Raw genomic sequence first — 26,042 nt, forward strand, 5'->3', positions numbered from 1 at the left:
AAGGCTTTGAGACTCAAAACATGGAACAGTGGTGAACCGTCTAAATCACGTGTCAAACTGAAGGCATGTGGGCCAAATCTGGCCCGCCATCGCTTGTTATGTGCCCCTCTCAATCTTTGACTAAACACCAAGTGTGCTTAGATATTATGTTATCAATCAAATCAATGCAGTTTTTATCAGTTTACTGCCAAATAATATCAATCAGTCCCTCCAGTTTCTTGTAAATTATCATGTAAATACACACAAAATCAACAAATCCCTGCACTATTTTACCCTAATACATGATTGGGAGTTTATTGCAAATTGCTCTCAAAAATTGTCAAAATCTTTCTTACTTGTGCTAAACAGATGCCTCAGCCTTAATTGATATCAGATTATAGTCCATAATCTATATAAAACGTTGTATTATTTACCGTCAGAAATAAACACAAATATGTCCAAATTAGTACCACAAAAAATCACAAAAAGTATCATGGAATCCTGGAGGGACTGAAAAGATGTTCAATAATGTTATTTAATTTTAAGAATTGATCGATATCTTAACAGTTTGTGAACACGTTTTTTATCAATACATTCTGCAGCAACCGGCCCTGTAAGAGCATTCATGATCTAGATTTGGCCCAAAACAAAAATGAGTTTGACACCGCTGGTCTAAGGAATGGAAACTGTCTACAGAGACAAATGTCGAACCTTTTCAAAGCAACTGGAGCAAATTCATCTTGGATACAAATTTGTTTTGTTTATGTAGTGTTATGCTAGCGTTTTGTTAGTGACTCTTACGTTTGCATGAGTCTGGAGCCGTGTGAGGCCGCTGCGGGTCTCTGAAGAAGCCAGCTTTGCATTTCTCACACTGACGCCCCTCGGTGTTGTGCAGACAGTTGCAGACGCCGCCGCTTCGCTGGCCGGAGTCGCTCCACGCCGTCCAATCGAAACGGCAGCTCTGGGCGTGTCCGTTACACTTACACTCTGGAGGCGAAATAAAAGAATAAACAACTCGACAATATTTATACTGGAGTTTGGCTTTGTCATGCAACAACTTCCTGCTAAAACATTAAGATTTTTCATGCTTCTATTAAGAGATTTCAGATTTTTGTAATGTGGTGTAAAATAAGATTTGAATTTAAATACGAAATAAAGCAGATATTACTATTTTAAGTTGGATTTAGTATTTTATATAATCAATAAGAGTTAGTAAAGCTAATTCCTATAAACATTGGTTTTATCTCAAAGAGATAAAACAGAACAACTTTACTTTAAGACATTCAGCCTTCTTATATTCTGCTGAAAATGCTGCTCTCTCTTGTTGCAGGCACGTCTCAACATGTTGTAGAAAACCCCCCCACAATTTTATCAATTACGTTTGGTCTAATTTTAGTTCACCTGAAGAAAGATAAAGTAATCCCAAAGTAACTTGTCAGCAAGATATAAGAGGTTGTTTTAAGTCAATAATTTCTTAATGTTGATGAAAAATGTCTTGTTGTAAGTGAAACAATCTGCCAGTGGAACTAGTAGCTACTTTTTCATCTGACGTTACCTGTAAGTTAGTTTTGTCTTATTTCAAGTGAACGAGGATATTTGCACTAGAAACCAGACCAAAGATACTTGGTAAGATCTTGTTTTTTTGCAGTGAAGTACAGCTTCTTCAGACTCTCTATTGACACTGAAAATATCTTTTAGTTTTCTTCAAGAGCGCTGTTATCAGTAGTGTCAAATTACAGTGCATTCAGTGATTGGGAAAATGTTGGATTTCAGATTTACAGACAACAGGAAACACGTTTTAAATGCCAATCAATCAACGGCCAATTATTCTGGTTTAAAATGAAATTCTCTGACATTTTGCAGACCAATAATGATGGCAGAAAACATCACAGTAGTTCTTAATGAATTACATGTTTGTCCAGCTTACTGCGACATTCGTGCGGCGCTCCCGTCAGTCCGTCGGCGGGCTGCCAGGGTCGGTCGTTGTGAAGAGGAGCGCAGCGCTCGCAGTGATCTCCTGCAGTGTTGTGCCTGCACACACATTTCCCATGAACCTGCAATAAAAGGTGAATGCTAAATAATGACAGAAAACAGAATTTTCATTTAAGTTTCCCTTCTAATGTGTATTTTCTAATTTTATCACAACTAAAAAATCCTACATCGTAAAGATGAGAAGGAGGCAATTTTAAAGCTATTAATATAGAAAAGTACAATGTATTTAATAGACGTGTAGTGGTGATATAAGACAGAATCAGTTTTGGATTTTTGGGGCTGAAGATTATCAGTTTCTCAAATGTGAAAACAATTTAAAACATTTCTTAAAACGATGTCTGATTCAGTTTAAATCTGGCGCAGAAACGGAGGCTTATAAGAACAACCTCTGCTACTTATCCTCAAGACAATATTGGTCAGTTTTGAAATCAAAATATGTTCGTTTGCACACCAGAGGTTATGTTTCCTAGAGGAATGGGACAGAAAAAACACAACTTAAATGCGTCATCACTCGATCACGTTTTAGGGACGTTGCAGATGGGAAATGAAAGAAAGAGTGAATATTTCCAAAGAAAAGCTTGGAAATTTTGAGATTAATTGCTGAATTTTTCTAGAAAAATTTCTAGAAAATTTTGAAGATTAATCTCAAAATCTCTGAGTTTTTTTTAAACTCAGAAATTGGAAAAAAAGAGGGGGTTTTTTATGGAAATGTATCTACAAAGGCCCTAATATGCTGTCGTGTCATACTGTAAATGGATGAACTACACTTATTTTTCAAATCGTGCCATTTTTTTTCTTCATCACATTTTTTCTCCACCAACATTTCTCTCCCAAATTAGCAACAAACTGGTGATTATTTTTGCTTCAATGCTGGAAATAAAAACAGGCCACTGCTCTGAAAGGCCTGTGTGTGCGTTTATAAGTGTGTGTGTGTGTATGAGAAGAGTAAAAGTATGCGGTGCACAGAGCACAATAACAATCTCCTTGTCATTCCTTTGAGCTGGAATGCCATGCATGCTGGATAATGATGGGGGAGAGGGGTCAAAGCATCTGAGGAAGCTCTTTATTTGTTTGCGTTACACTGTGCAACTGTAATGTAGGACACACAATTATACAATGATTAGGTAGGCACTAATCAACGCGCACACAAGCGTTGCCAAAGCTACAAAACGCAGCTCGAGTGTTGCGTCTGTTTCCCACGGCAACTGATGCGCAATACGCTGATCTGAGAGCAGCCTTAAACACACGCTATAGGAGCGGGCCGTAAACGACGCAGCATCTGCAGGAACCACACGCTCGCTTTTACACACATTTCACTCACACTGACAGGGGAGAGCGGTCGCACAAATGAGAGGGCCAGACGAGCAAGAGGCCGGAGACCTGATGACACGTTTCACAAAAATGGAGAAGTGATTAATTGGTGGAGAGGGAGGCCAGAAAGGAGAGGAAGAGGAAGACATAAAGGAGAAAACAACTGGCATTTAAACCCATTTCACATTTCCCATCCTGTGATAAGGGACAGCATGTACACACTGAAAGCTGCACACGCCCAGTTGTGTAAAGTCAACAGTACTTTGCAAACATGAAACTTTTCCTCATTTTGCCCCTTTAAGTTCAACATTTAAAGGGGGTCTATTCTTCAAAATTCATATTTTTGCATGTTTTTATCCTTCCTTTTGGGTTCCTACTGTTTGTATAAACAGCTCAGGTGCTTTAAAAAAAAGAAATTAATGTTTTTTGGTGTGTGGAAAACAAGCTGTTTCAAAAACCTCCGGAATATAACATCACAAATTAGCAGGCCCAACCCGTTAACTAGCAACGCCAGAGGAGTCCACCGTTACCTAGCAACCAAGCAGAGCTCTGGCATTCTTTGTCAGCTGGTTTCACCACGATATACGCTGTACAATGGCTGCTGGAAAAGGCAAGAGTTTTGTTGTTGAATCATATCCAGAAATCACTAGCTGCATTCTTGTTGGTTGTGCAGGAGGTTTCACGACTGCTTTTCAAAGATGTACGGTTGTATAATTGTGCATCTGTTTGTAGCCATTTTACACGTGGCGGGTGTGGCCAGCAGCAGCTAATTTGGATTTAAAGTAACAAGAGGCCCAAAAGCAGCTCAAAATAGATGGAACTGACCAGTCTAAACTCTCATGATCTGAGACTGATTTTGTGCAAAAGATGTGATGTAAGATACAAAACATGTCTTGTATCACCCATAGAGCTATCTTAACATGTTCAGGAAAGCATAATAGGTCACCTTAGAAAGTACCTATTATTCAAAATTTATATTTTGCATGGTTTTCAACTTCCTCTTGGGTTTTTACTACTTCTAAAAACAGCTTTAGTTCTTCTAAATAAAAACAACCCAGTCGTTTTTTATCAATGAATTAATGTTTTTTGGTGTCTGGAAAAGAAGCCATTTCAAAAACTAATGTACTTTAGTGAAATTTTATATGATGGACCAACACAATACTGATTTGTGCTAAAAATTTGATTCTCATGTGATCAGTTGGTCCTTAAACATTATAAATATTTTATAATAAAACATCCCAGCAAAAGTAACACACCCCATTCGGATGCAGCTGAACACTGTGAGTTCTACACCTTTGATCCCAACAGGATCAGCACTCCATAAAGCCAGAGAAACTTCTCCTCACTCCAAATGTTTCCTCTGGAGCCTAAGATGATTTAAAAAGGCAGTTTTGAAACCAAAATACCTGCCAATTTTATGTTTCTATGTCTCTGAATATGTACCTCAAACAACTCAGCAGCAAAAGAAGGCAAAGCAGTACATTTGAAGTTAAGTTTTTACAAAACAAACACGAACAAAACCACAGATGACGATCAGATGAGTCAGATTTCACGCAAAAATCTTCAACCAAAAATTTGTGAATATTACAAAGCTAGGAAGCTCAGAAACTGACATGAAAAGAAAGGAGCATGGATTTAGAAGCAGCTACTCTCAATTAGTGGACTAATTGCTGGTAATGCAACAGTAGCAGACCGTGGATGTCACAGAGTGTGTGTTGGCTTTGTGGTCAGCCATCAGACAGTGTAATCACCCTGAACCGCAAAACCCCTGTGGAGGGACAACAAACAAACGAGCCCTTTTCCTCTTCGTGTCTGAGCAGTAATGACTGCTGGGGAAACTTTCTCTGCTGATTACTGCACAGCAGCTCACACTTGGGGAAGACAAAACACTGCATTCCTAAGAATACTTTAGATGGACAAAAACAGGCGCAGATGTGAGTAAAGTCAACATGAAAAGGCCGAATTCAAAGACTTCAAATTTATATAGAAAAAATTAAAAATGAATGAACACATGACCGTTTTTGCCCTTCCTGGGGTTAGCTTTAATCTCTACTCTCATCTCATGTCTGGTGCTGCTCTGCTTGTTTGGGTTTTGCCAGAACCAGCAGCTGTCTGCTAACATGGAGGCACAAAGCAAACTGCTGATAGGCAGGAAAAGGCATTTATATAACCTGTCCGTGTTTACCGACTGGACCTGGATGGTGCACGTTGCAAACGTAATAAGGCAAGGAAAAAACTATTCAAAAGTAAAAATATTAAATAGGGTAAGACACATTTCTGTGAAAAGGCAAATAATGAGTATTTCTATGATTAGAGTTATTTTGACAAGCAGAGCAGTGCTTTTGAGTCTTGTGGTTTAGAGGCCAGATTTTCTGCCCTCAAAGGAAGGAAATCCTTGTGAAAACCAAAGAGCTACTAGGAATTTCTTGGCATGGCAATAGTCAGATTTTCAGATTTAAAGGGTTGTGCCCAATAAATCAGATATCAGCAGCTTTAGTCTCAAAGGAAACACATGAATCGTCCTGTGTATTCATTATGTAAAATATGCCAAAAATGTTTTGCTCTATTTCCAATTCAGAGATGAAAAGGTTTTAGTTGTTACCTGCGTCTGGTTTGTTGGGCTGTGGTGTCTTTGAGTAAATAACAGATTGACTGACTGAATTCATGATCCAAGAAACTAAGAACATTGTTTTCATTACATTTAAATTTAAATTATCAAAAGAGGTTTAACATTTAGTTTTCATCAAAGTGCCAGTCAAACATTTTGGTTAATTGGGTTTAATTGTTGTTAGCGGCTAGTGTACTAGCATGTCAGCTAGCTTACCCAAAGTAGCAAAGAGACATCCTTCAACATTTTGGGGAAACCTAACAAGTTATCTGTTCTTATAATTCAAACTTATAGGCTCTGAGAATCAATGGATCCTCCTTAACAGTCTGTGCTAAATTCTAACAATAGCTACTGATGCTAATTAACTGAAGCTGACATGTTTACATGTTTTCAGGTCATGACTATCTTGTGGAAATGATTCTCTATCTAATTTAACAAGTGAAAGAGTCACAGTCTCTTTGTGACTCTAGAAGCTAAGCTAAGCATGCATGAAGAAACAAGAGATGCTCTTTAGCAGACTAAGCTAAATGCTAACAGTAGCTACAGATGCTAATTAACTGAAGCTGATATGTTTACTTGCTTTTCAGGTAAGGACTATCTTGTGGAAAAGATTCTCTATCTAATTTAACAAGTGAAAGAGTCACAGTCTCTTTGTGAGTCTAGAAGGTAAGCTAAGCTAGCATGAAGAAGCAATAGATGCTCTTTAGCAGTCTAAGTTAAATGCTAACAATAGCTACAGATGCTAATTTAACAAGTAAAAAAGTCACAGTCTGATTGTGACTCTAGCAGCTAAGCTAAGTTAGCATGAAGAAGCAATAGATGCTCTTTTGCAGTCTAAGCTAAAAGCTAAATGCTAACAATAGCTACAGATGCTAATTTAACTAGTCAAAGTCAAACAGAGTCTGATTGTGACTCTAGCTAAAAGTGACAAAACTACAAGCGAAACACAATAAATTTATCTCCGTATTTATGTTTTTAAATATTAAAGTAGCATATTTGCTAACAGATCTTTTGCAGTACTATTACTGCAGCTAATTTAATAAGATATAAACTAAAATGGCTAATTATTAAGTTACTTCTGCAACTATTACACACTGTTATAAGTTATTTTATTGGATTTTGTAGTTGGATATTCTGACTTCTGGTGAGCTTTTTGATAGTAAAATCTGAAGTATATATCAGAGTTAAAATGGCCGTCTAACTCGGTACCACAGATTATATTTCCACCCACTTTTTCACTGTATTAAACACTATCAACTGTGACAAATGCAGCCCTGAAATCCAGTAATATAAAATCAGATTACCTATGTAGTCTCAGTGCTGTTAACTGATGACTTTCACATTCAGCTGAAAAAACTGTGTTTGCATTTTATAAAAGTAAAAACACGAGATTTGTATCACAAAAGTTTATTTTGTTAGTGGTCTGAAAAGAAATTTAAGCCTAACAGTCGACGCAGTGATATTGTTTATCTTGAGAAATACCTTCCCAGTTTTTCTTGTTTCAGAAAAACAAGCGGGTTGTGTGTCGTAAATTTGTATTTGTGGAGATTTATCGATAAGCTCTCCACCATGACACACTCAAGTCAAAACATCACCGATTCACACCTTCATCAACAAACACAAACATCCTTCTCTTGACTCTGTTATAAACAGATATTTATCTGACCAAGACGGAAAGGTGACCCCTCCTCAAATGTTATAAACAAAACAGTCGACACAAAGAAACTAAACTGTTCTTAAGATGCCTGGTCCTAACATCTTGATTTCAGTAAAACAAGAAAAAATGTCCAGAGGGTGTGATTACTGCCAGATAACGATCAAAGACTGGAAAAATGTGTCATTCTGTCTAAAAAAGCAGGCTGAAAAGAAGTTTATTAGTATTAGAGAATCAAAATTTTATTATACAGCCACTAATGTCCAGTTATTACTGGAAATACTGTTTTACCTAAAGGCTTTTGCACATAGTTATTAATGCCTAAAAAGTGTCCATCAGAAGCAGTAATTGTAGTAAATTATAGGTTACAGCCATGCTTGCATACAGTGGCTCTTTACTGATTTATTCTGTTTTTTCTTTGTCAGACATTCATGTTTCAAAACAAGTTAAAATATCAGACAAAGATGATCTGAATAATTATGTAAGGCAGTTTTAAAATGAATATTTGGTTATTTAAGTAAAAAAACTACAACAAAACAACCTGGCTCTGCCTAGAGAGGCATAAATGTTATGTTTAAGCTCATGCTATAGCATTTTAATTAAATTTAAATCCAATGTTTATAAAAAAAAAGGGTCTACGACATTTACAAACCAGTACAGCTACATAAGCTGTACTGGTTTGTAAATGTTTTGGAGGCACAAATCTTATGTAACTTTTTCTGAAAAGTGCACTTAAAAATTTTAAATATTTACTAAAGGAAATCTGTGGTCAGTTTCAAAGAAATACCATTTTATTTGTGTTTTTAAGTTTTAAAGCAACAAAAAGCAGAAATGTTGATGTTTCTGGAAAATGATGTAAATAAAAATAGGGCATAGTTTCTACTGTAATAATGAGAAATAAATAATAAATAATACTAATACTTGTCGGTCTGATGTAAAAATTCAATCCACGATTTATTTCATGTAAAAAAAAAAACACTAAAAAATTGCTAAAATTTGCATTTGTTTATATATATATTAAAAAATTTGTTGGTGCAGCACTTTTTTAGCCAAATTATCAAGAACCTGCAATTTGGGTCAAATTTCACAGCCGTTTCTGCTCTTACCACGTGGTTGGTGCGGTCTCTGGTGGGCTGGTATTTCGGCGCAGGGACGCACTGCTCTGCGTGGCCGTTGCAGAAGCAGCTTCCTTTCACTATCAGGTCGTAGATGGCAAAGTGTTGAACAGGAAGAGGTTTCCTTGTAGAGGCGGGAGCTTTGACCTGGCAGGGGCACGGCTGGTTCTTCAGCAGCCGGATTCGGATATTGGTCACCCTCAGTTGCTGCTGGCCCTCCAAACCGAACGGATCCAGCGACTGCCACTTCGGGAGGGTTCGATAAATCACCTTGCAGTCAGAGAAAGATGTTTGGAGTTAATGATGTGGAATGCTATCCTCTGACTACTTTTAAAAAAAAGAAACTTGACATGTCTGAAATACCTGGGCATTCGTATGGCCCATTAGCATCTGAAAATAGCCAAACTGTCCAAACAAAACAGATTTTCATAGCAAATACCTCACACTTAATGGTGTAGTAACACTTGTCACTCACTCCATTTGCAATATAAAGTAAATATATGGCGAGACTGATGTTTGTTTTTAAATCATCCAATAGAAGAAATTGGTTGGAGGGTGTTTGAGTTTCACACACCGTCCAATTGTGCAATCGTTTAATACCGCAAGTCCATAAACTTTTGAACTCCCAAAAATTACTGCCTGTAATTTACAAGGGCAATATTGAAGTAAAAGTTGCAATTTTTACTCCTGTTCTGACCAGCATTGTTACCAAAATACAGCACATTTTCTCAAATAACTTATCAGAGTACATCATATTAGAAAACTGTTATGAAAACAAAGCAACAGTGAATGAAAGCACCTGTAGGTCTCATGTTTTTACACATAAAAAATAGTAGGGAGATGTTTGAGCTTAGCAATTTATTAAATCCTGAGCCCATTAGACTCCTGAACTCCCAAATTACTCAGGGAAAATCTCAGCTATTCCACTCTATTAAAAATCTATGGAAAGTCCTGTTTGCCTATAAGACAATTCGTAATGCTGAACAGTGATTAGAAACTGACTTTAAAGCTGTTTAAAGCTTCTGTAAATAACGCTGTCTATGAGCCTCAACCAGGTGTGTTACGCTCAAAATTAGCTCGATTCGAACAAGTAGAAGCCATGAATAAACTGGCAAAAACAACTTTGGAAAACAACTTCAGTCGCTCAGTTCAATACTCCCAATCCTCACTTCCAACGTCCATCATGGCGCCTCGAATGATTAAGTGACACAGAGTCAATTTTGGGAGGCCTTTTGGTGGTTGCATAAAACATAAACAAAGTGAATGGAAGAGGCTAAAAGTGTCATTTTGGTACAGTCTGGTTGTTACTTGTAATGGTTAAATTGAACAACAGTAATGTAGGTCATTGCGCTTCATTTCACTCAAATTTAAACTCTGTCAGCAATTAGCTTTTTAACAACACCATGTTTTTGGCACTAAAAGTAACTTCATGCCAATTAGAGTGGAGACATTTTTGAGTCTTTGGACAGAAGAAATCGGTAGAAAGGTGTTTGAGTTTTTACTGTGTTTTATTTTTTATTTTACCTAATGTAGCTTCAGAGGCCACTAGATCAAGTTTTGTAAATTTTCAAGACTTTTACATCTCAAATGCTTTTGTCTTTTGAAGATCTGTAACATCTACTTAATTCTCTGCTTTAAGGGGTTATGTCAGTTTATTCGGTAATAGAATAAAACACATTGGTCCAGCTCATCTGCTCCTTTATTGGGAGCTGGTTTAGGATCATTTGGACCTTGATTTACACCCCAGCATCCTTGGATGTAACCTCAGGTGACCTTGATGTTGCCGGGCATTCTTGCACAAGTGCATTCCCCGTTCTGTCTCTGTCTGTTCCCTGAAAATCCTTTGAATTGACGATCCCTTTATGGCCTGCCATTGCCATGGCTATTGCTGCCGCTAGCAACTAACACCACTGCTGTTGTTGTGGGGGAAATAGTTGGTGTCACTTCCAAACCCTGGCTGGAAAATAAAACAAGTTGATATCATTTATATTTTGAGTAAGATGTAAGAAAAGTCTTGGTGCTCCACCCTGATTGGCTGGAGGTGTGATGGAGGAACGCTATTAACTTCCTCGTTATTGGATGAGGTCACAGGGGCATGGCTTTGTGATCCACGATTAAGAGAATACGACAAATAGGACGAGGGGGTGCCAGGTCCACAGGAGAGCATGAAGAGCTGGGCAGCACAAAGCCGGGGATGAAGATGCAGATCCACATAACTCAGGACTGGACAAAAGGCCAATGACAGCCCGGCAACGCCACGGCAACATGAGCACACCCGTACACCGCTGCTGGCATGCACTCAAACACGCACCGACAGATCACAGTCCTACTACGGTCCAATTTGAGCTTTTTGTTTCTTTCAGTTTTCATTTAAATTTAGAGATAAAACGTAAAAGTCTCCAAATACACTGTGTTTTTCTGAGTGTCCTACTATGAAAAAGCTCAGTATGAGTTTCAGGTTTATGATGTAATCTTTTTGAGTCACATGGTCTACCACCATCAGCTGGACTATGGACAATGCAGTGTCATGTTTTCTTGGTTCAAAGTCAACCTATACAGTACAAGAACGTCCCAAATGAAAGCTGAACGATGACAGCATGTAGTAATCAAAGCAAAGTATCCAGCTTGAATGAGCTCATATAAGAATTTATATAGTGTTCATTTGCTGATTTCAGGAATAGGAGGCCACATGAAATGTCTCAGAAGAAGACCTAGCAAACAGGCACCCAACCTAGGAATTTAAAGGCGTTTTTCTTCAAATAACCTCATGAGGCTTAAACTGCACTAAGGTTACAGAGGTGACAAAACATTTTTTCCAGATGACACCATCTGTCCTACTAAAACTTCAGGCTTCTCTTCAAAGTCATTCAAAGTCAGTTTAACTCTTCTAGACCAAATGTGTTGGTGACGATCCAGACAAATTTGCGATATCGTAACTCTGCGATACTTTGTGCTGTCTGAAAAATTCCAACGGTTTCTGAAAGGGGAGACGTTGCGCTTTCCAGTCAATATCCAGTTATTACTGTAATTTCAGTAATAACTCTTCCCACCGAAGCAGGGAGTGAAATTAATCTGAGGGGCGCTCAGGGTAAATTGTAACAATAACTGCTAGATATTGAAAGTTCCAGTTGTTATGGATAAATGGGCAAATATATTTATTCACAGGACATTTAGAGAACTTCATACAATTAAAATAAACAAAAATATCCAGATGGAGATTTGAAACTTAGGTTTTAAAGGGTTAAGCTAATGCTACATGTGTTGATATACATTTAGACGGCAGCTGGAGTTCAGCATTCTCTGGTTTATTTTGCTCAGACACTGAAAAAACACAGACTGGCAGCAGCAGCTAATTAACTATGCAGGATGTTTGAAAAGATTTGAAATAAAGTGATGAATGTGATTTATGTCTGAAATGTCTGGATTAGTTTACCTTTAGACATTGAAAAGCAAACCTGTTAGTTACTACATTTTTATATTTCTTAGGCAATTTAAGTCAAAACTTGTCTTTTTCATTATTTGATAAATATTTTCACAATAATTGAAAACAGGAAGGGACATCAGCTTATAGAAAATAAATTATTGCTAAACTTTGGTTTACAGTCACAAGCAGTTTCTTTCACTGTGTGAGTTTGATTTAAAAAGGAAGTTAGACATTCTGCTGACTAATTGTGTTGTTGGGAGTTGTTGAGCTGTGTGAACGGAGTAAGAATCTCGTTTACTGTAAATAAGGCTGAGAATTGTCCTCCAAGCAGAAAGCATGGCTTTTGAAGCCTGGGAAAAAAATCAAATCAGGGCGAAAAACAAGATCAAGTTCATTTGTGCTCATTTTTAAACTGAGCTTTTTATTAATTCAGTTTGTATTTGATCCTTTCTCATGTTTCAAAATATTCACATTCGTTAGTGGCAGAGGAAATCAACTACTACTGTTATTGCTGGAGGTTGAAAAGACCGAACGGATCGACTGTGTTCAAAGCACCTTTTGGAGATGAAAAGCCTTTCCCACCTGCCATTAAAAAATGCAACAGATTTCAGGCCTGAGGTTGTGAGTTCACTGCGGGACACTGAATATCTTTCTTCCTGTTTCAGTGTGCGAAGTAAAGTAAGCCCAGCTTTAACAGGCCTAATTCCATCAAAGCGCTGTGCACTGTAATCTGGTAAACAGGCACAATGGGCATTGATGGAAGCAGAAAGACGGAGAGAGGGAAACTCTGGGAGGGAGGGGCGGCGGCGGCGTCTAGCCAATGAGACTGACATCCTTCAGAAAAACGGCATTTCCTTCCCAGCAGACAGACGGAGAGCAACTGTATGTGTTTATCTGAAAGGGCATGGAGACCAGAGTGTGTGTTGGAACCACAGAAAAGGGAAACACTTGTGCATGTGCGTGTGTGCGTTTGTTTGTAATACCTTGTGGGGACCATTTTCCTGACACATATTACTTTGTAGGGACCGAAGTCTGGTCTCCACAAGGGGAAAGGCTGCTTTTGGGTCAGGGGTTAGATGTAGGACTAAGGTGTGAATTGGTAGGGTTAGGGTAAGAATAAGGTTTAGGCTGTAGAAATGAATGGAGGTCAATGGAAAGTCCCCACAAAGATAGCCACGCAAACATGTGTGTGTGCGTGTGTGTGTGTGTGCGTGTGTGTGTGCATCAGAAGGGGGCAGAGTACCTAAAAATGGTGTAACAATAAGAGTAGAACTACTTCAACATATTTAGCCATCCAAGAAATTACTCAAGTAAAAGTAAAAAAAGTATTTGGTGAAAAGACCTAAATGAAGTTGGCCCCACTGTCTTCTCTAAATCAGACAAAAATAGTGTAAAGTGTTTGTGCAGCAAAAATTTCTGTTTGTGCTGCTTTGAAGATATTAATGACGTTTTAAAGGTCATGTTGATTTCATAAAAGTAGGGGAGCTGGTTGATCTTTTGACCTTTAAATTTTCATTAATATCTTCAAAGCCAAAGCAGCACAAACAGAATTTTTTGCTGCACAAACAGTCAAGTTGATTGACACCAATTTTGTCTGATTTGAAGAAGGTGAGGGGGCCGATTGACCTTTCATGACCTCTGGAAACATTTCTTAATATCTTTAAAATGATAGCGGCACAAACAAAAAAATTTGCAGCACAAACGTTTGACACCAGCTTTGTCTGATTTGAAGAAGCTGGGCTGCCAACGTCAGTCAGGTGGCAAAAAGTTTACTCAGATAGTGAGTAACTGATCAAATAAGCAATAATTTAATATTTAAAAATTACATCATCAGACGGACCAAAATGCAAATAATTTTTGGTATTTTGTAAATAACAAAACATAGCAAATTGAAAAAATCTCCAAATCAGTTTCTTTCAATAATAAAACTAAACTTTAATAAAAACTGAAAGTGTGTTTCTAAATTTTTGGTAAAAATATATTTTTTCCTCGTTCAATGGGTACAGAATCCAGAAATCTATTCAAATAAGAGCAGAAATACTTCATAATAAAGTTACGCAAGTAAAAGTAAAAAGTAGAGTTTAGTAAAAATACTTCCAAAAGTATTTTCTATTTCAGAAAAAATACTCAAGTAAATGTAATTGAGTAAATGTAACTAGGTACTTCTTCACTCTGTGGAGTTTCCGTCTCTCTTCCCTCAGGAGGTCAGACTGTCTAACAAACACTTGCATTCTTACAGCTGGCCTCATGAACGCGTGAATACTTTCCCTCCGTCTCTCCACCATCACCTTTTTACCACATCACAGGTGAACACGGAAAGCTTTCAGCACATGAGATGACACGCTTTTATGTTCGCCAGAGAAAGGAGAGAAGCAGAAAACCGAGAATACCTGCTGCCTGCGATCGCTCCGAGCTACAAACCCCCATCCCTCCCCACCTTCACCCTCCCTTTCTCCGACACCCGGCTCCAAACCTTCAGTCTCACTTATCTGATTCCAGCAGCTCTCATGCAACCCTGAGACCTTTGATGGCTGCAAAATCAACACATAGAACCTTGTTTTGACTTCTTATGTGGTCAAAAATGTCAATTTTCAATCATGTTGATGCAGGTGGAAGCTAATTATTACTGGTAAGGCTTTTGTTTTGCAAAACCAGCATAACGGATTGGCTTATTGTGGTGCTGATTACACATTTAGCCTTAGAGGTGTCCTATTATGCTTCCTTGAACATGTTAGGAAAGGTTTATGGGCTATGCTAAAAATGTTTTGCATAAAGTCATTCTTAGATAATGAGTTTTTAGTCGGATCAGTTCTGCTTTAAATAAGCTGCTGCTGGCCACACGCCCAACTGAATGTTTACATTCGTGTGTAAAAATTTCTACAAACAGATGCACAATTATACAAATGAAAAGCAAAGGTGGAGCCTCCTGCACAACCAACAAGAATGCAGCAAGTGGTTTTTGCATAGTAAGTTAACAACAAAACACTTGTCTTTTCCATCAGCCATTATACAACAGTAAAACTAGCTAACCAAATGGGCTGGAGCTCTGCTTGGGTTGCTAGGTAACGAGTTGGGGTTGTAGATTCAAGATTTCCCCAGAAAACTTGCTAAGCCTGGTGGGGGCACAAGTAAAGCCTGGTGGCCCGCCAGGCTTATAATACACTGAGGGAAACCCTGCAGCTGCTGATTTGTGATGTAACATTTGGAAAGTTTTTGAAACAGCTCATTTTCCAGACACCAAAAAGCATTCATCTGTTGTCATTAAACGGTTGGGTGTTTTTTAATTAAGCGCTTTGTTTGTTTTTAGAAGCAGTAGAAAACCAAATGGAAGTAGAAAAATGTGCAAAGTGTGAACTTTTCATAATATGTCCCCTTTAAAATGAAATGGGCTGCAAGCATTAAACAAAACCACGTCCAACATCTTGAAAGTATACTTGTTCTCTTCTGTTTTTGACAGAAACTCATTTATTGAGAATCTGGTATTGCTTTTCAGAACATCTCTGGAGCCCTTTGGTTCTGGCCAGTTAGATTTTATAACAACTATATTTTCTACTGTATTATCAAGGATTCTGTGTATTCCCTCTTCTGATTTGATTCTCCAAAGAGATATTAGATAAACAAACTAGTGTTTCTTCAATATGTATTGTAAAACAAAATTCAGCAAAACCAACAACTGCCTCATTTGCAGATCATTGTAAAACGAGGCTGAAGGCTGGAGAGGTGCTGAAGGTGGAAGAGTTTAAGCACCTTGGCTCAACCCTTCAAAGCTGATGTCTGTGCAGAAAAGAAGTGAAGAAGAAGAAGAAAGGAGGCCGGGTGGAGTGGAAGGAGACGACTGTCAAGGGTGATTTGTGATGAAGCACAAAGCTGTGAGAGTGACGGCGAAGATTTACAAGACAGCAGTGAGATCTGCTCTGAGGTTTGGTTTGGAGATGTTCAGCAAATCAGACAAATATTCCTGGATGCAATGTCCTGAATCTGAGCAGCTACACTGCAAAAACACAAAATCTTCTGTATTTTTGGTTTAAATAGCCAAATTCACTTGAAATTAGACAAAAGTAGCTTACGAGTAACTTTTATGAGCTTATTTTAAGTAAATAAAATAAAATTTTTCCCATAGCACCATTATGTAAGCCTGTCACAATAATCAATAAGTCAATTAATCACATGATAAATTAAACCAAACTCAATAATTTTGATTGACATGATTTATTGTTTTTATCTTTCTACCAAAAACTGAATTATAAAAGTCTTCAGTCCGGTGCTTTTGTATCATAAAGTCCTTTTTTTATTTACAGAGACTTCATAATTCAATCTATTTGTTGTTTTGTTTATTTAGTTGGGATATTTAAAATGTCTTCTTGTTCCAGTGTTAAATGTTCATTAGAATTTAAAGTTTATTGATTACCATTAAAATTAGTCCCAAAACAACATTATCATTTATCACAATAACTTCTGGAACAATTTATCAAAATTTATTGTGACAGGCCTACTAGTACGTTATCAATATGAAGGAATCATTTACTTAAAACAAGCTCCTATATCTTGCTGAAAAGTTACTTGTAAGTCAGTTTTGTCTCATTTCCAGTGTGCTAACTTGGTAAACTTTGTGTTTTTGCAGCGTATGAACGAGGCAAACAGCCTCCTTGGTGTAAAGTATTTGTGCAGCTGTCTTGGTTTTGCTCTGGAGCCTCTGGTTCAGGGGTGAAGGCTAATTACAGAGGTGGAGAAAGAGCAGCCAGCTGAGCAGCAGGAGAAAACAGCTGGTCTGTCAAAGTCCTGCCTGACCTCTTCTAAGATCTGGCTCATCAGCTGAGGTGTCACAGGTCAAAGGTCAGGCTCCCTGCACAACTGCAAGAAAGCCACAAACCAAGGGAGGAAAACAAAATGTTGTTTACACACAGCGCTCCAGCAGCTGTCAGAAACAATTTGTAGAAATGACCGCCAGGCTCCCAGCTGCAGAGCGGCTCCCGACTCACACGGTTCCAATTAAACATCAGTGGATCTCAGGAAGCTCTGCAGCGCTGCAGTCAAAGTGTGCCAGGTGATTAAACACTCAATCACCTGGCTCTGCTCTCGTTCTGCTTCCTACGCCACTCGCCTGTAGCGTGACTGAGCCAACACGGGAAAATCGCTGATTCTGCAGCAGGGATTACCGTCCACACGCGACAGGTAAATTATCTCATCAGTGGAGTTTTTTTTTTTTCAGAAGTTGTTGGAAAGCACTGACACACCTCCAGCATTTTCTCCGCAGGTGTGGTTCCGCCCCCCGCTCCACCTGTTGCATGTTTGTTTTTCTGGTGTTTCTCTTTCTGCTAAAGACTGGATGAAACAACTTCAGGTTTGTGGATCAGTCCTAACTAGTTGTTTTTTGTTTATTTACATTTTAGTTGTTCCTTTGCTTGTTTTGTTTATTTTGGATATTTGAAATATCTCCTGGTTATACTGTTAAATGTTAGACATTAAAGTTTGTTAATATTTTAGATGGTGTACCACAATGTTTTTTTGAGTGTTCTCAAAACCGCAATATTATTGTTTATTGCGATAAATTCTGAGATGATTTATCATCCTGTAAAATTTGTTACTGTGTCTGGCCTTGGTAAACAATATCAAAAGCTTTTGGAAACATGTAAATGCACGGATAAGCTATTTTCTCAGAGTATTCAAGTTGTATGAAAAGTCTTGACAGAGTTTCACCTCACCTCCCCTCGGCTGCAGGGATAAACTCCAGAGTACTTAGAGGTGCAGCCGGCTCCATCCCGGCCTCCGCCTGCTTTTCCCTCCTCCAGCCCAAAGGTGGCGCTGCAGTTACTGGCGTAGTACTGCAACATCCTCCACGTTCGGCCAAAGTCCTGGGAGCGCTCCAGCGTCATGGCGGCAGGCCGGGGTGAGCGAAACACGAGGATGAGGTGGGTAAAATAGAACTCCGTCTCCAGGTCCAGTTGGACCGTCTCGGACTCCACGCCTTCCGCAGACTGCCACCAGGTGTTGGGGTGCCGGAAGGACGAGTCGGACATGGCGCCGGCCAGGTGGGACAGGAAAGGCAATGCGGCATTGCATTTGGAGCACTTGGGGGAGCTGCAGGCCAGGTTGGCGTTGGGGTCGGCGTAGGAGCAGTACAGCTCTGTTCCATTGTATCCGCAGACGGATTGAGTCAGAACCCGCCGACCCAGAGCGAGGTTTCCCATGCGGGGGTTGCAGGCCCTGCTCTCACAGCGGGGAGCCACACCGGCTCGAAACGCCCCCACCGAAACATCTGAGTAGAGAAAAAACGAAGGGAAGGTGACTTCTCGTCAATGTAGAGAAGGTTCTATACCCCAAACAGCTGAACTTACAGAGTTATTGCACACAGAACCACAGTAAGGTCCATTTTCTATTGGCAGGCCATACCAAGAAGTCTCCAAAAAGACTTGTTGGTATGTTGGGACCCAAATTGTGTGAATTTCATTGGTATGTTGGGGCCCAACATACCAACAAGTCAACACTAAATGCTTCATCATTCCTAGACTATTCTATGTGTGTAACATACCTGTTATTGTTAGCATCGTTCGCATTTAGCTTACATGATACCAGTGTTAGTATGGCTGTTGATTTTAACCAACTAAAAAAATGGATTTTGTGACGCAAATTGGTATTTAAGTGTGCCATATTTTAATTATCTTAAAGTCCCATCAGATGATAAGCACTAAATTTACAGTAATCAAGCAAACATGTTAGTTACCTTACATTTCCCCAACAAGAAATATATTAACCCTTTCTTGTGTAAAAGCTATAAAAACAATATAGAAATTGTTTTTCTATGTGTATTAGCATTTTTTCTGTATTATTCAGTGTCATTTTAAATATATTTACGTATTTTATTATGCTAACTTGGTGCTCTTGGGGCCCCTAAGCAGCTGCTTAATTTGCATATGCCTTGGGCCGACTGTCTCTTTGTGCAAAACCTGAAAAAAATCAATATGACTTGATACTGGAGGATCATTGCAGTGCAGCAAGCATAAAAATTTTTATGCTCACCCCTCTTTTTTTGTCCTTTTATATTTTCCATTAGCCACTTCAATATGAGCATGACATTCTTCAAGATGGCGGCAGTTTTTGAGCCTTTATTCCGTTACATGTTACCCATTTCTATGTCTTGGATGAACTCGGATGTGTTCGACTTTGCTCATCCTATCCATGCAGCTTTACAGGAACAATAGGAACCAAAATTAGATGCTGAAACTGAAACTGTTTGCAAGTCTCACACCAGTTGTCAACCAGAAGGAGATAAAGATGTGGCCGGTTAGCATTAGCTTTGGTTAGTTGTTTTTTTGTGTGTGTGTGTGTTTAGCAGTTTACGATTTGCTTCTGCTAAACAAAGCCAATGCATTAGCAGTTTAGTGTTAACTTCTGATAATATTAGTGGTAGCTATGCTAACTTGCTAAACCTCTATGTGATCAGTGATAGCTAATAACAGAAGATAACCATAAACTGCTGAACAATTTTTTTTTGCAGAAGCCAACACTAAACTGCTACACTGTTAAAAAGACTTTGCAGAAGCTAACGCTAATCACATAAAAGATGATTCAGCAGTTTATGGTTATCTTCTGTTATTGTTATGCCCTTTGAGGTTTAGCATTAGCATAGCTACCATTCTTATCTATGCAAATGTTTTTAGTTCAAATTTTCTCCATTACAACTTTTTCAATCTTCTCATCAGCTTCCCTGCTCCTGACAAAGAAAACCATTCTCACAGCATGATTCTTTCTCCATTGTTTTTGTTTTTTCAAGGTGCCACACAATATTTTTCAAATTGCTCGATATTACATAAAAAAGATTAATTTAATCAGTTACATCATTTTAAAGGTGAATGGTTGCACTGGATTTTACACTTGGTCCATATTTCTTGCTCCAAGGACCAAATTCACCAAGTTTATCATCTTTTTCTTCAATTAAAAATGCAAATATTGCAAATTCCTTCTCTTTTAAATTCACAATAACTTAAACATGTAATATTTGAATGAAAATTAAGCAACAGAATTATTTAATTTGCTCATATTTGCCCTAATATTTACAGTTGTGTGAATTTTTTTTTTTTTGGTTAAGATGTTTTTTTTTAATTTTCTTTTAAAGCTTTGCTGTATTTAGCCAAGAAATGAATGGACGGTTTATAAGTCGTTACATGTTCATAGCAGCCCAACTTACTACAAAATAGTAGTATAATATACTCAACATTACAAAACGCATCAATTTTTTTTACATTTTTTATTTGCAGTTGGGTGCTACAACTGGTACCAAAGTAAAGGGAACTAAATTAAGATTTTCATATGCAAAGAATTGAAAATACAATTAATAATATATAGAGGTTTGTGGTTGTAATGTGACTTTATGGGGGTATGAATACTTCTGCAAGGCAGAGCAGAGTTACAGTCTGACTCACTGTATGTACACAAGTCAAGTGATTTACCTCGATCGGAAATGTTATGCAAAACCGGATAATGGAGGCATTGTGCACCTGCCTGCCACAGACTGCAGCCAGCGTGGACTCTGACACAGATAAAGTTTGGCAGCTATAGAGCGGGATGAGCAGCATTCAGACGCCTTCCAGACGGTCCGTGACCCCCCTGCAGGGCCACAGTGTCAGGTTCCGCTGGATTTATTGTCCTGAACCTGCAGCTCAAGCTGGAAAACCTCAAAAGCTGCCTCAAAATCAGCTTACACTGATTTATTATTACACTGGAAGCTTTTTATATAACAGTATTCGTTACTTGAGTGGCTGATTGCAGTAGTTTGTAAGATAATAATTGGACTTACCTGCGTCTGACAACATGGCCAGACTGATCAGAAATAAAACCAGCATATCTCCTCGCAGCGATAATCCAAAGAGAACTGAGCCAGATAGAAAACCATGCAAATATCTTAAAAATATAAAACAATATTTTAAAAAAAGAAGTTCTTCAGATCCAGTGTGGACTTTCTCTTTCACTCAGTAGCGACCCAATGAGGCGATAATAACGCAGCGCTCGGAGAAAACAACATGATCCCGGACGCTGCGTGCCGTCCCGCAGAGAGAGAAGGAGACCCGCGAAGGAGGAGGACGAGGAGGAGGAGGAGGAGGAGGAGGAGGAGAAGAAGGAGAAGAAGGAGGGATGAACGGCGGTGCTCGGCTCGTCTGCAGCTCTCAGACCCGCAGCGTGGTTCATCTCCCCGCAGTCTGACTCCGCCGCCCGGTCATCTATTTCTAAGGAGCGCACAGACGCGGAGGGTTTGTTTGGTGACAGCGGCGCTGCAGCTCCGCCTCTCCCTCCGCGTTTTTTCTTTATTATCCTGCTTAAAGAAACATTCCGATTTACGATTCAAAGCGCTTCTAGTTAAGCTTTCATTTAGGTTTGGCCACATTTTGTCACACTATAACCACAAACTGCAATCTATTTTATTTGTCTTGTAGCTGAAACTAGTTACATTTACTCAATTACATTTACTTGAGTAACTTTTTTTAAAATGTATTTTTACTACGCTGTGCGTTTTACTTTTACTTGGGTATTATATTACGAAGTATTTCTTATTGAGTTAAACTTCTGGATCTTCTACCCACTGATTGAAGAACTAAAGTGTTTTAACCAAAAATTCAGACACCCCTGCAGTTTTTATTAAAGTTTTATACGTTTTTTATTGAAAGAAACTGATTTGGAAAAAAATTATTTTGCTTGATTTTGTATTTTTTTTGTTACTTAAATTAATTATTGTGATTTTTGTCCCTAAAATGCCAACATTTTCACTTAACTTTATTATTATTTTCTGTCTGATGCAATTTTTAAATATTAGATGATTGATAATTTGATCAGTCACTCAGTACTTTTTACCAAAAACTTTTTTACTCTTACTTGAGTACAATTTTTGGGAACTCTACCCACCTTAGTTCCTAGTTACATTTACTTGAATAACATTTTGTAAGAAAATAAATAAAAACGTACATTTCTTTTTATTTTATGGTTTTAGGAATAGATACAAGAATCATATCAAGATAAACCTGGATCACACCGAAAATAGCTAATTCACAAACTCATCCCTTTAAAACCTTTGATAGTTGGTTAAAATAAAAAGTTGAGCTTAACAGTAAATACAATAAAATAATGTATTTACAACCTTTCAGTCAAAACAATTACAATATTTAGAAATGAGTGCACTACAGAAGCCTTGAAATGAATATTTTAATGCCAGCTAATGTCTTAAAATCAGATGGTAATGAGTTTGAAAGTTACAACTCAAATGGTATTTTACAGAAATTTATGGTGCTTTTAGTGACTCTGTTGCTTTTCTCTTGATAAATATATATAATGTGCTACAAAATAATGAAGTTGTAAAAGCTCGTTAGATTATATATTTTAATAAAGATACAGTGATGATTGCCTGTAAACTGAGCTACAAATTGAAGTTCGTGGTTGCAGTAGCCACTGTGTCTGGTGTAAATCCAAATTAGGACACTTTATTACATAAACAGTTGTGTAATTTCCTCCAGTGCTCACAGTTTTGGACCTCCATGTGAATTCCCAGTGAAAAGCTGATTTCTGTATCCTCATTTCCTGACTAATTGTCTCACAAAGTGACGCTGCTGATGCACTCAGAGGAGCACCGATTGATCGCTCTGCTGAGCACCAATCACCTCCTTTGTTGTTGACAATGTTGCTGTCCGTGGAAAACCGGTGACATAAACTGGCGACGTGGAAACGTCATGTTCTGTTTTCCACACGAGCGTCTGCGCTCAATAATTGACGTAAAAGCAGATTTACTGGGATTTTTGCGAGTCAGTAAGCATTAAAGCGCCCCCTTGTGTTCGGGAATTGTATCCAAATTTCAACATGCGTAATCGGAGCGTGACCCGTTTTCTGTGGATGTGACCCGTGTCCAATAAGCAGTGAGCCAAGCTAAACTATCTCACCTGTTTCCTCGGTTCTGTTTGTCTGTGTCCAGTCAGTGGTCCCGCTCCCCCTCAAGGAGACATTTTCTCTCCAAACCGACTGCAGCCTCTCAGCAAAGCTTCCTGCAGGCCTTTACATCGCTAATAAACTTTAGAGTTTCTATTTACTGTAATACAAAAATGTATTTGAGCCGCTCTGCTATCAAATGCTGCTTGTAAAGTTATGCAATAATATATATATATATATATATATATATATATATATATATATATATATATATATATATATATATATATATATATATATATATATAGCCTGTTAGAGAAAACACGAGGTTGCTCATTTTTCACCTTATTCAAACTTTTATAAACGTTTATCAAATAAAATATTTAGTGTGGAGTAACAGAATATATTTAGCTAGCAAAATAAACATGTAATCTGGAGTTAAATATTTAGTTAGGTAATTAAATACGGAACTCTATTAATTATTTATTTGGGACCTAAACATTTAGCTTGCAAACTAAATATTTACGTTTCTAACTAAATATTTAATTTGGAAGTTAAACTTTTAGTTGGACAAATAAATATTTAGCTCAGAATTAAATACTTATTAAACAACTAAAGGTTTAGATTACTAAATATTTAGCTTTTTAACTAAATGTTTACTTTGGAAGTTAAACAAAATATCTAGTTTGCAAACTAAATATGTAGCTTTCTAGCTACATATTTATCTCCAAATTAAATATTTAGTTTGGACCTTTGACATTTATAAATGTAAGAATATGACAGTTAAAATCTAATTTTGAAAAATGAACAGCCAATATATATTTTTTATGAGAGGCTAAATAAAATAAATCTTGCTTTTAATTTTTTACTGTGTAACTTTTGATCCTCTGCTGGACTTGAACCCAAAGTGTGGGAAGATTTTGCTCAGGGTTTAGCGGCTCCAGAGGCTCGGCGCTCCTCTGCAGGCTTCAAATCGCTCCATCAGGCAGCAGACTGGAAAACATTCCTGCTTTCTCCCTGAACAAAGTCGGTTCTTTCCAAATGATGACGTCAACAAACGAAAGGCTTGGAGTCGAAGCCAAGATAATGACTGGGAATCTTATGACACTGAGGCCACAGTTTTAAAGAGCCGTGGCTTAAATCCCAGAATAGTTTATTGTCTTGGGACGGTCATGAACAATAAACATTAAAAAAAGAGAAAGTATTCTTTTTAACAACCACTGGGAGGTTTGTGCTTTTCTTTCCTTTCAGGTCTTTTAAGATCAACTGGTCAGTTTAAGCCTCCTAACGGTTGTAAAAAAACAAAAACAAAAGGTTTTTGTTGAGCTACCAGTAGGTGTGGTTGCCAGATTTATACCGTATAATTACAGTAAAATGTGGTCAAATTCTGTGTAAATACAGTAAAATGTGGTCAAATTCTGTATCAATTTGGTAAAATGTGATCAAATTCTGTATAAATTCGGGAAAATTCTGTAGAAATATGGTAAAATTTCAGCAACCACAGCTGCTGGTATTTTACCATAAATTAGAGATGGGCTTCTTTATAATGTATGTGAAAGCTTTGATTATTTTAATGCCTTGTTTAGTATATTGTTTTCATTTCTGTTATATAATTTTTTTTAATTTTAATATTTGGTCATTTTGATAATCTGTAGTTAATCTATCTAAATCATTCTATAGTAAATTCACAAATCTCTTAGGTATTTAAACTGTTTGTGTGTGTGTGTGTGTGTGTGTGTGTGTGTATATATATATATATATATATATATATATATATATATATATATATATATATATATATATATATATATATATATATATATATATATATAGTCAAAACCAGACTCCCTGATGGATAGGATAATTAGGAGAAACTTAACTAAATAAGTTTAGTGATGTAACGTTAGAAGCATTTCAAACATGTTAAGAAAGTTCCAGACCAATTTCACAGGAATGTTTCTGAAAGAACTCACCTGTTCCTGTAAAATCAGATTTTACCTTATTTACTTAGCGGGTTTCAACTTGTCCATTTGCGTCAGTAATGGATCAACTGTTCACAGCAGGGAAAAAAGTGCAATTACCACACAATGATGTATGTCTCTTAAGAAAAAAAAAAGAAAGAGCTGCAAAAACAAAACTTGCATGACCCAGATCTCACATGAAAATCAAATATTTTGGATGGCTTAATTCAGTTTTAAGCTGCACAGTGGCACAGTTGGTAGCACTTCTGCTTGCAGCAAGACGGTTCTGAGTTTGATTCCTGGCCTGGGGTCTTTCTGCATGGAGTTTGCATGTTCTCCTTTTGCATGGTGGGTTTTCTCCGGGTTCTTCGGCTTCCTCTCACAGTCCAAAAACATGACTTTCAGGTTAATTAGTCTCTCTAAATTCTTCTCTAGGTGTGAGTTTGTGTGTTTATGGTTGTTTGTCCTGTTGTGGCTGTGCGACTGGCGACCTGTCCAGGGTGACCCCCCCTCTCACCCAAAACGTTAGCTGGAGATAGACACCAGCAACCCTCCTGACCCCACTAGGGACAAGGGTGTTAGAAAATAGATGGATGGATAATTCAGTTTTCATTTTTCGAAACATCTTACTGTCAAACACAGTTTTATACAATAAATTAGAACAGAAGAAAACTACTGATTGTAATAGAACCCAATAAACTGACATAGAGTTGCACAGAATAGAAGAGAATGGAAGCAAAGTAACACAATGCATAAAGATTATAAAAGAAAGATGACAATAAAACTATGGAACAGGATAAATAAATCAAAAAGTCAGAAGAAGATGCTGTTTTAAGTCAAGGATTATTAAATTCAATAGAAACATTTAGTACTGAAACAAATATTTACAAAAACTGCAAAATCAGGAATATATTGACTGGTGAATGTGGGAAAACTAGAAATATGACAGGATAACAATAGATATTACACTGAAAACTTACTTAGCGTATTATCAAAAGGGGGGGAAAGACTTAAATATTTTTATTTTATTTCCTTTTTTGCCTCTTTCTTAGTTTTAATGTTGTTTTATTTAAGATAAATCTCATCACTTGTG

At 37.6% G+C, this 26,042-nt stretch overlaps 1 protein-coding gene and 1 long non-coding RNA gene across 4 annotated transcripts in view; one reads left to right on the plus strand and one right to left on the minus strand.

The window, feature by feature from the left end:
- LOC122826228 overlaps positions 1 to 17,889 on the plus strand; it is a 48,481-nt gene extending 30,592 nt beyond the window's left edge. For all 3 annotated transcript variants that reach the window (XR_006369751.1, XR_006369753.1, XR_006369752.1), the window contains exons 4-7: positions 15,772 to 16,002; positions 16,705 to 17,255; positions 17,338 to 17,424; positions 17,802 to 17,889. This is a non-coding gene — a long non-coding RNA (uncharacterized LOC122826228). The remainder of the gene's footprint in view (positions 1 to 15,771; positions 16,003 to 16,704; positions 17,256 to 17,337; positions 17,425 to 17,801) is intronic.
- Positions 1 to 21,417, minus strand: part of ntn4 (netrin 4) — a 32,793-nt gene extending 11,376 nt beyond the window's left edge. Inside the window, exons 1-5 of the mRNA XM_044107821.1 lie at positions 20,878 to 21,417; positions 17,786 to 18,339; positions 8,651 to 8,929; positions 1,907 to 2,033; positions 781 to 966 (exon numbers count right to left, since the gene is read on the minus strand). Coding sequence (XP_043963756.1) covers positions 781 to 966; positions 1,907 to 2,033; positions 8,651 to 8,929; positions 17,786 to 18,339; positions 20,878 to 20,923 — 1,192 coding nt within the window. The 5' untranslated portion in view covers positions 20,924 to 21,417. The remainder of the gene's footprint in view (positions 1 to 780; positions 967 to 1,906; positions 2,034 to 8,650; positions 8,930 to 17,785; positions 18,340 to 20,877) is intronic.
- Between the last annotated feature and the right edge of the window lie 4,625 nt (positions 21,418 to 26,042).

Source organism: Gambusia affinis, linkage group LG23, assembly GCF_019740435.1.
Source record: "Gambusia affinis linkage group LG23, SWU_Gaff_1.0, whole genome shotgun sequence".
Classification (NCBI taxonomy): domain Eukaryota; kingdom Metazoa; phylum Chordata; class Actinopteri; order Cyprinodontiformes; family Poeciliidae; genus Gambusia; species Gambusia affinis.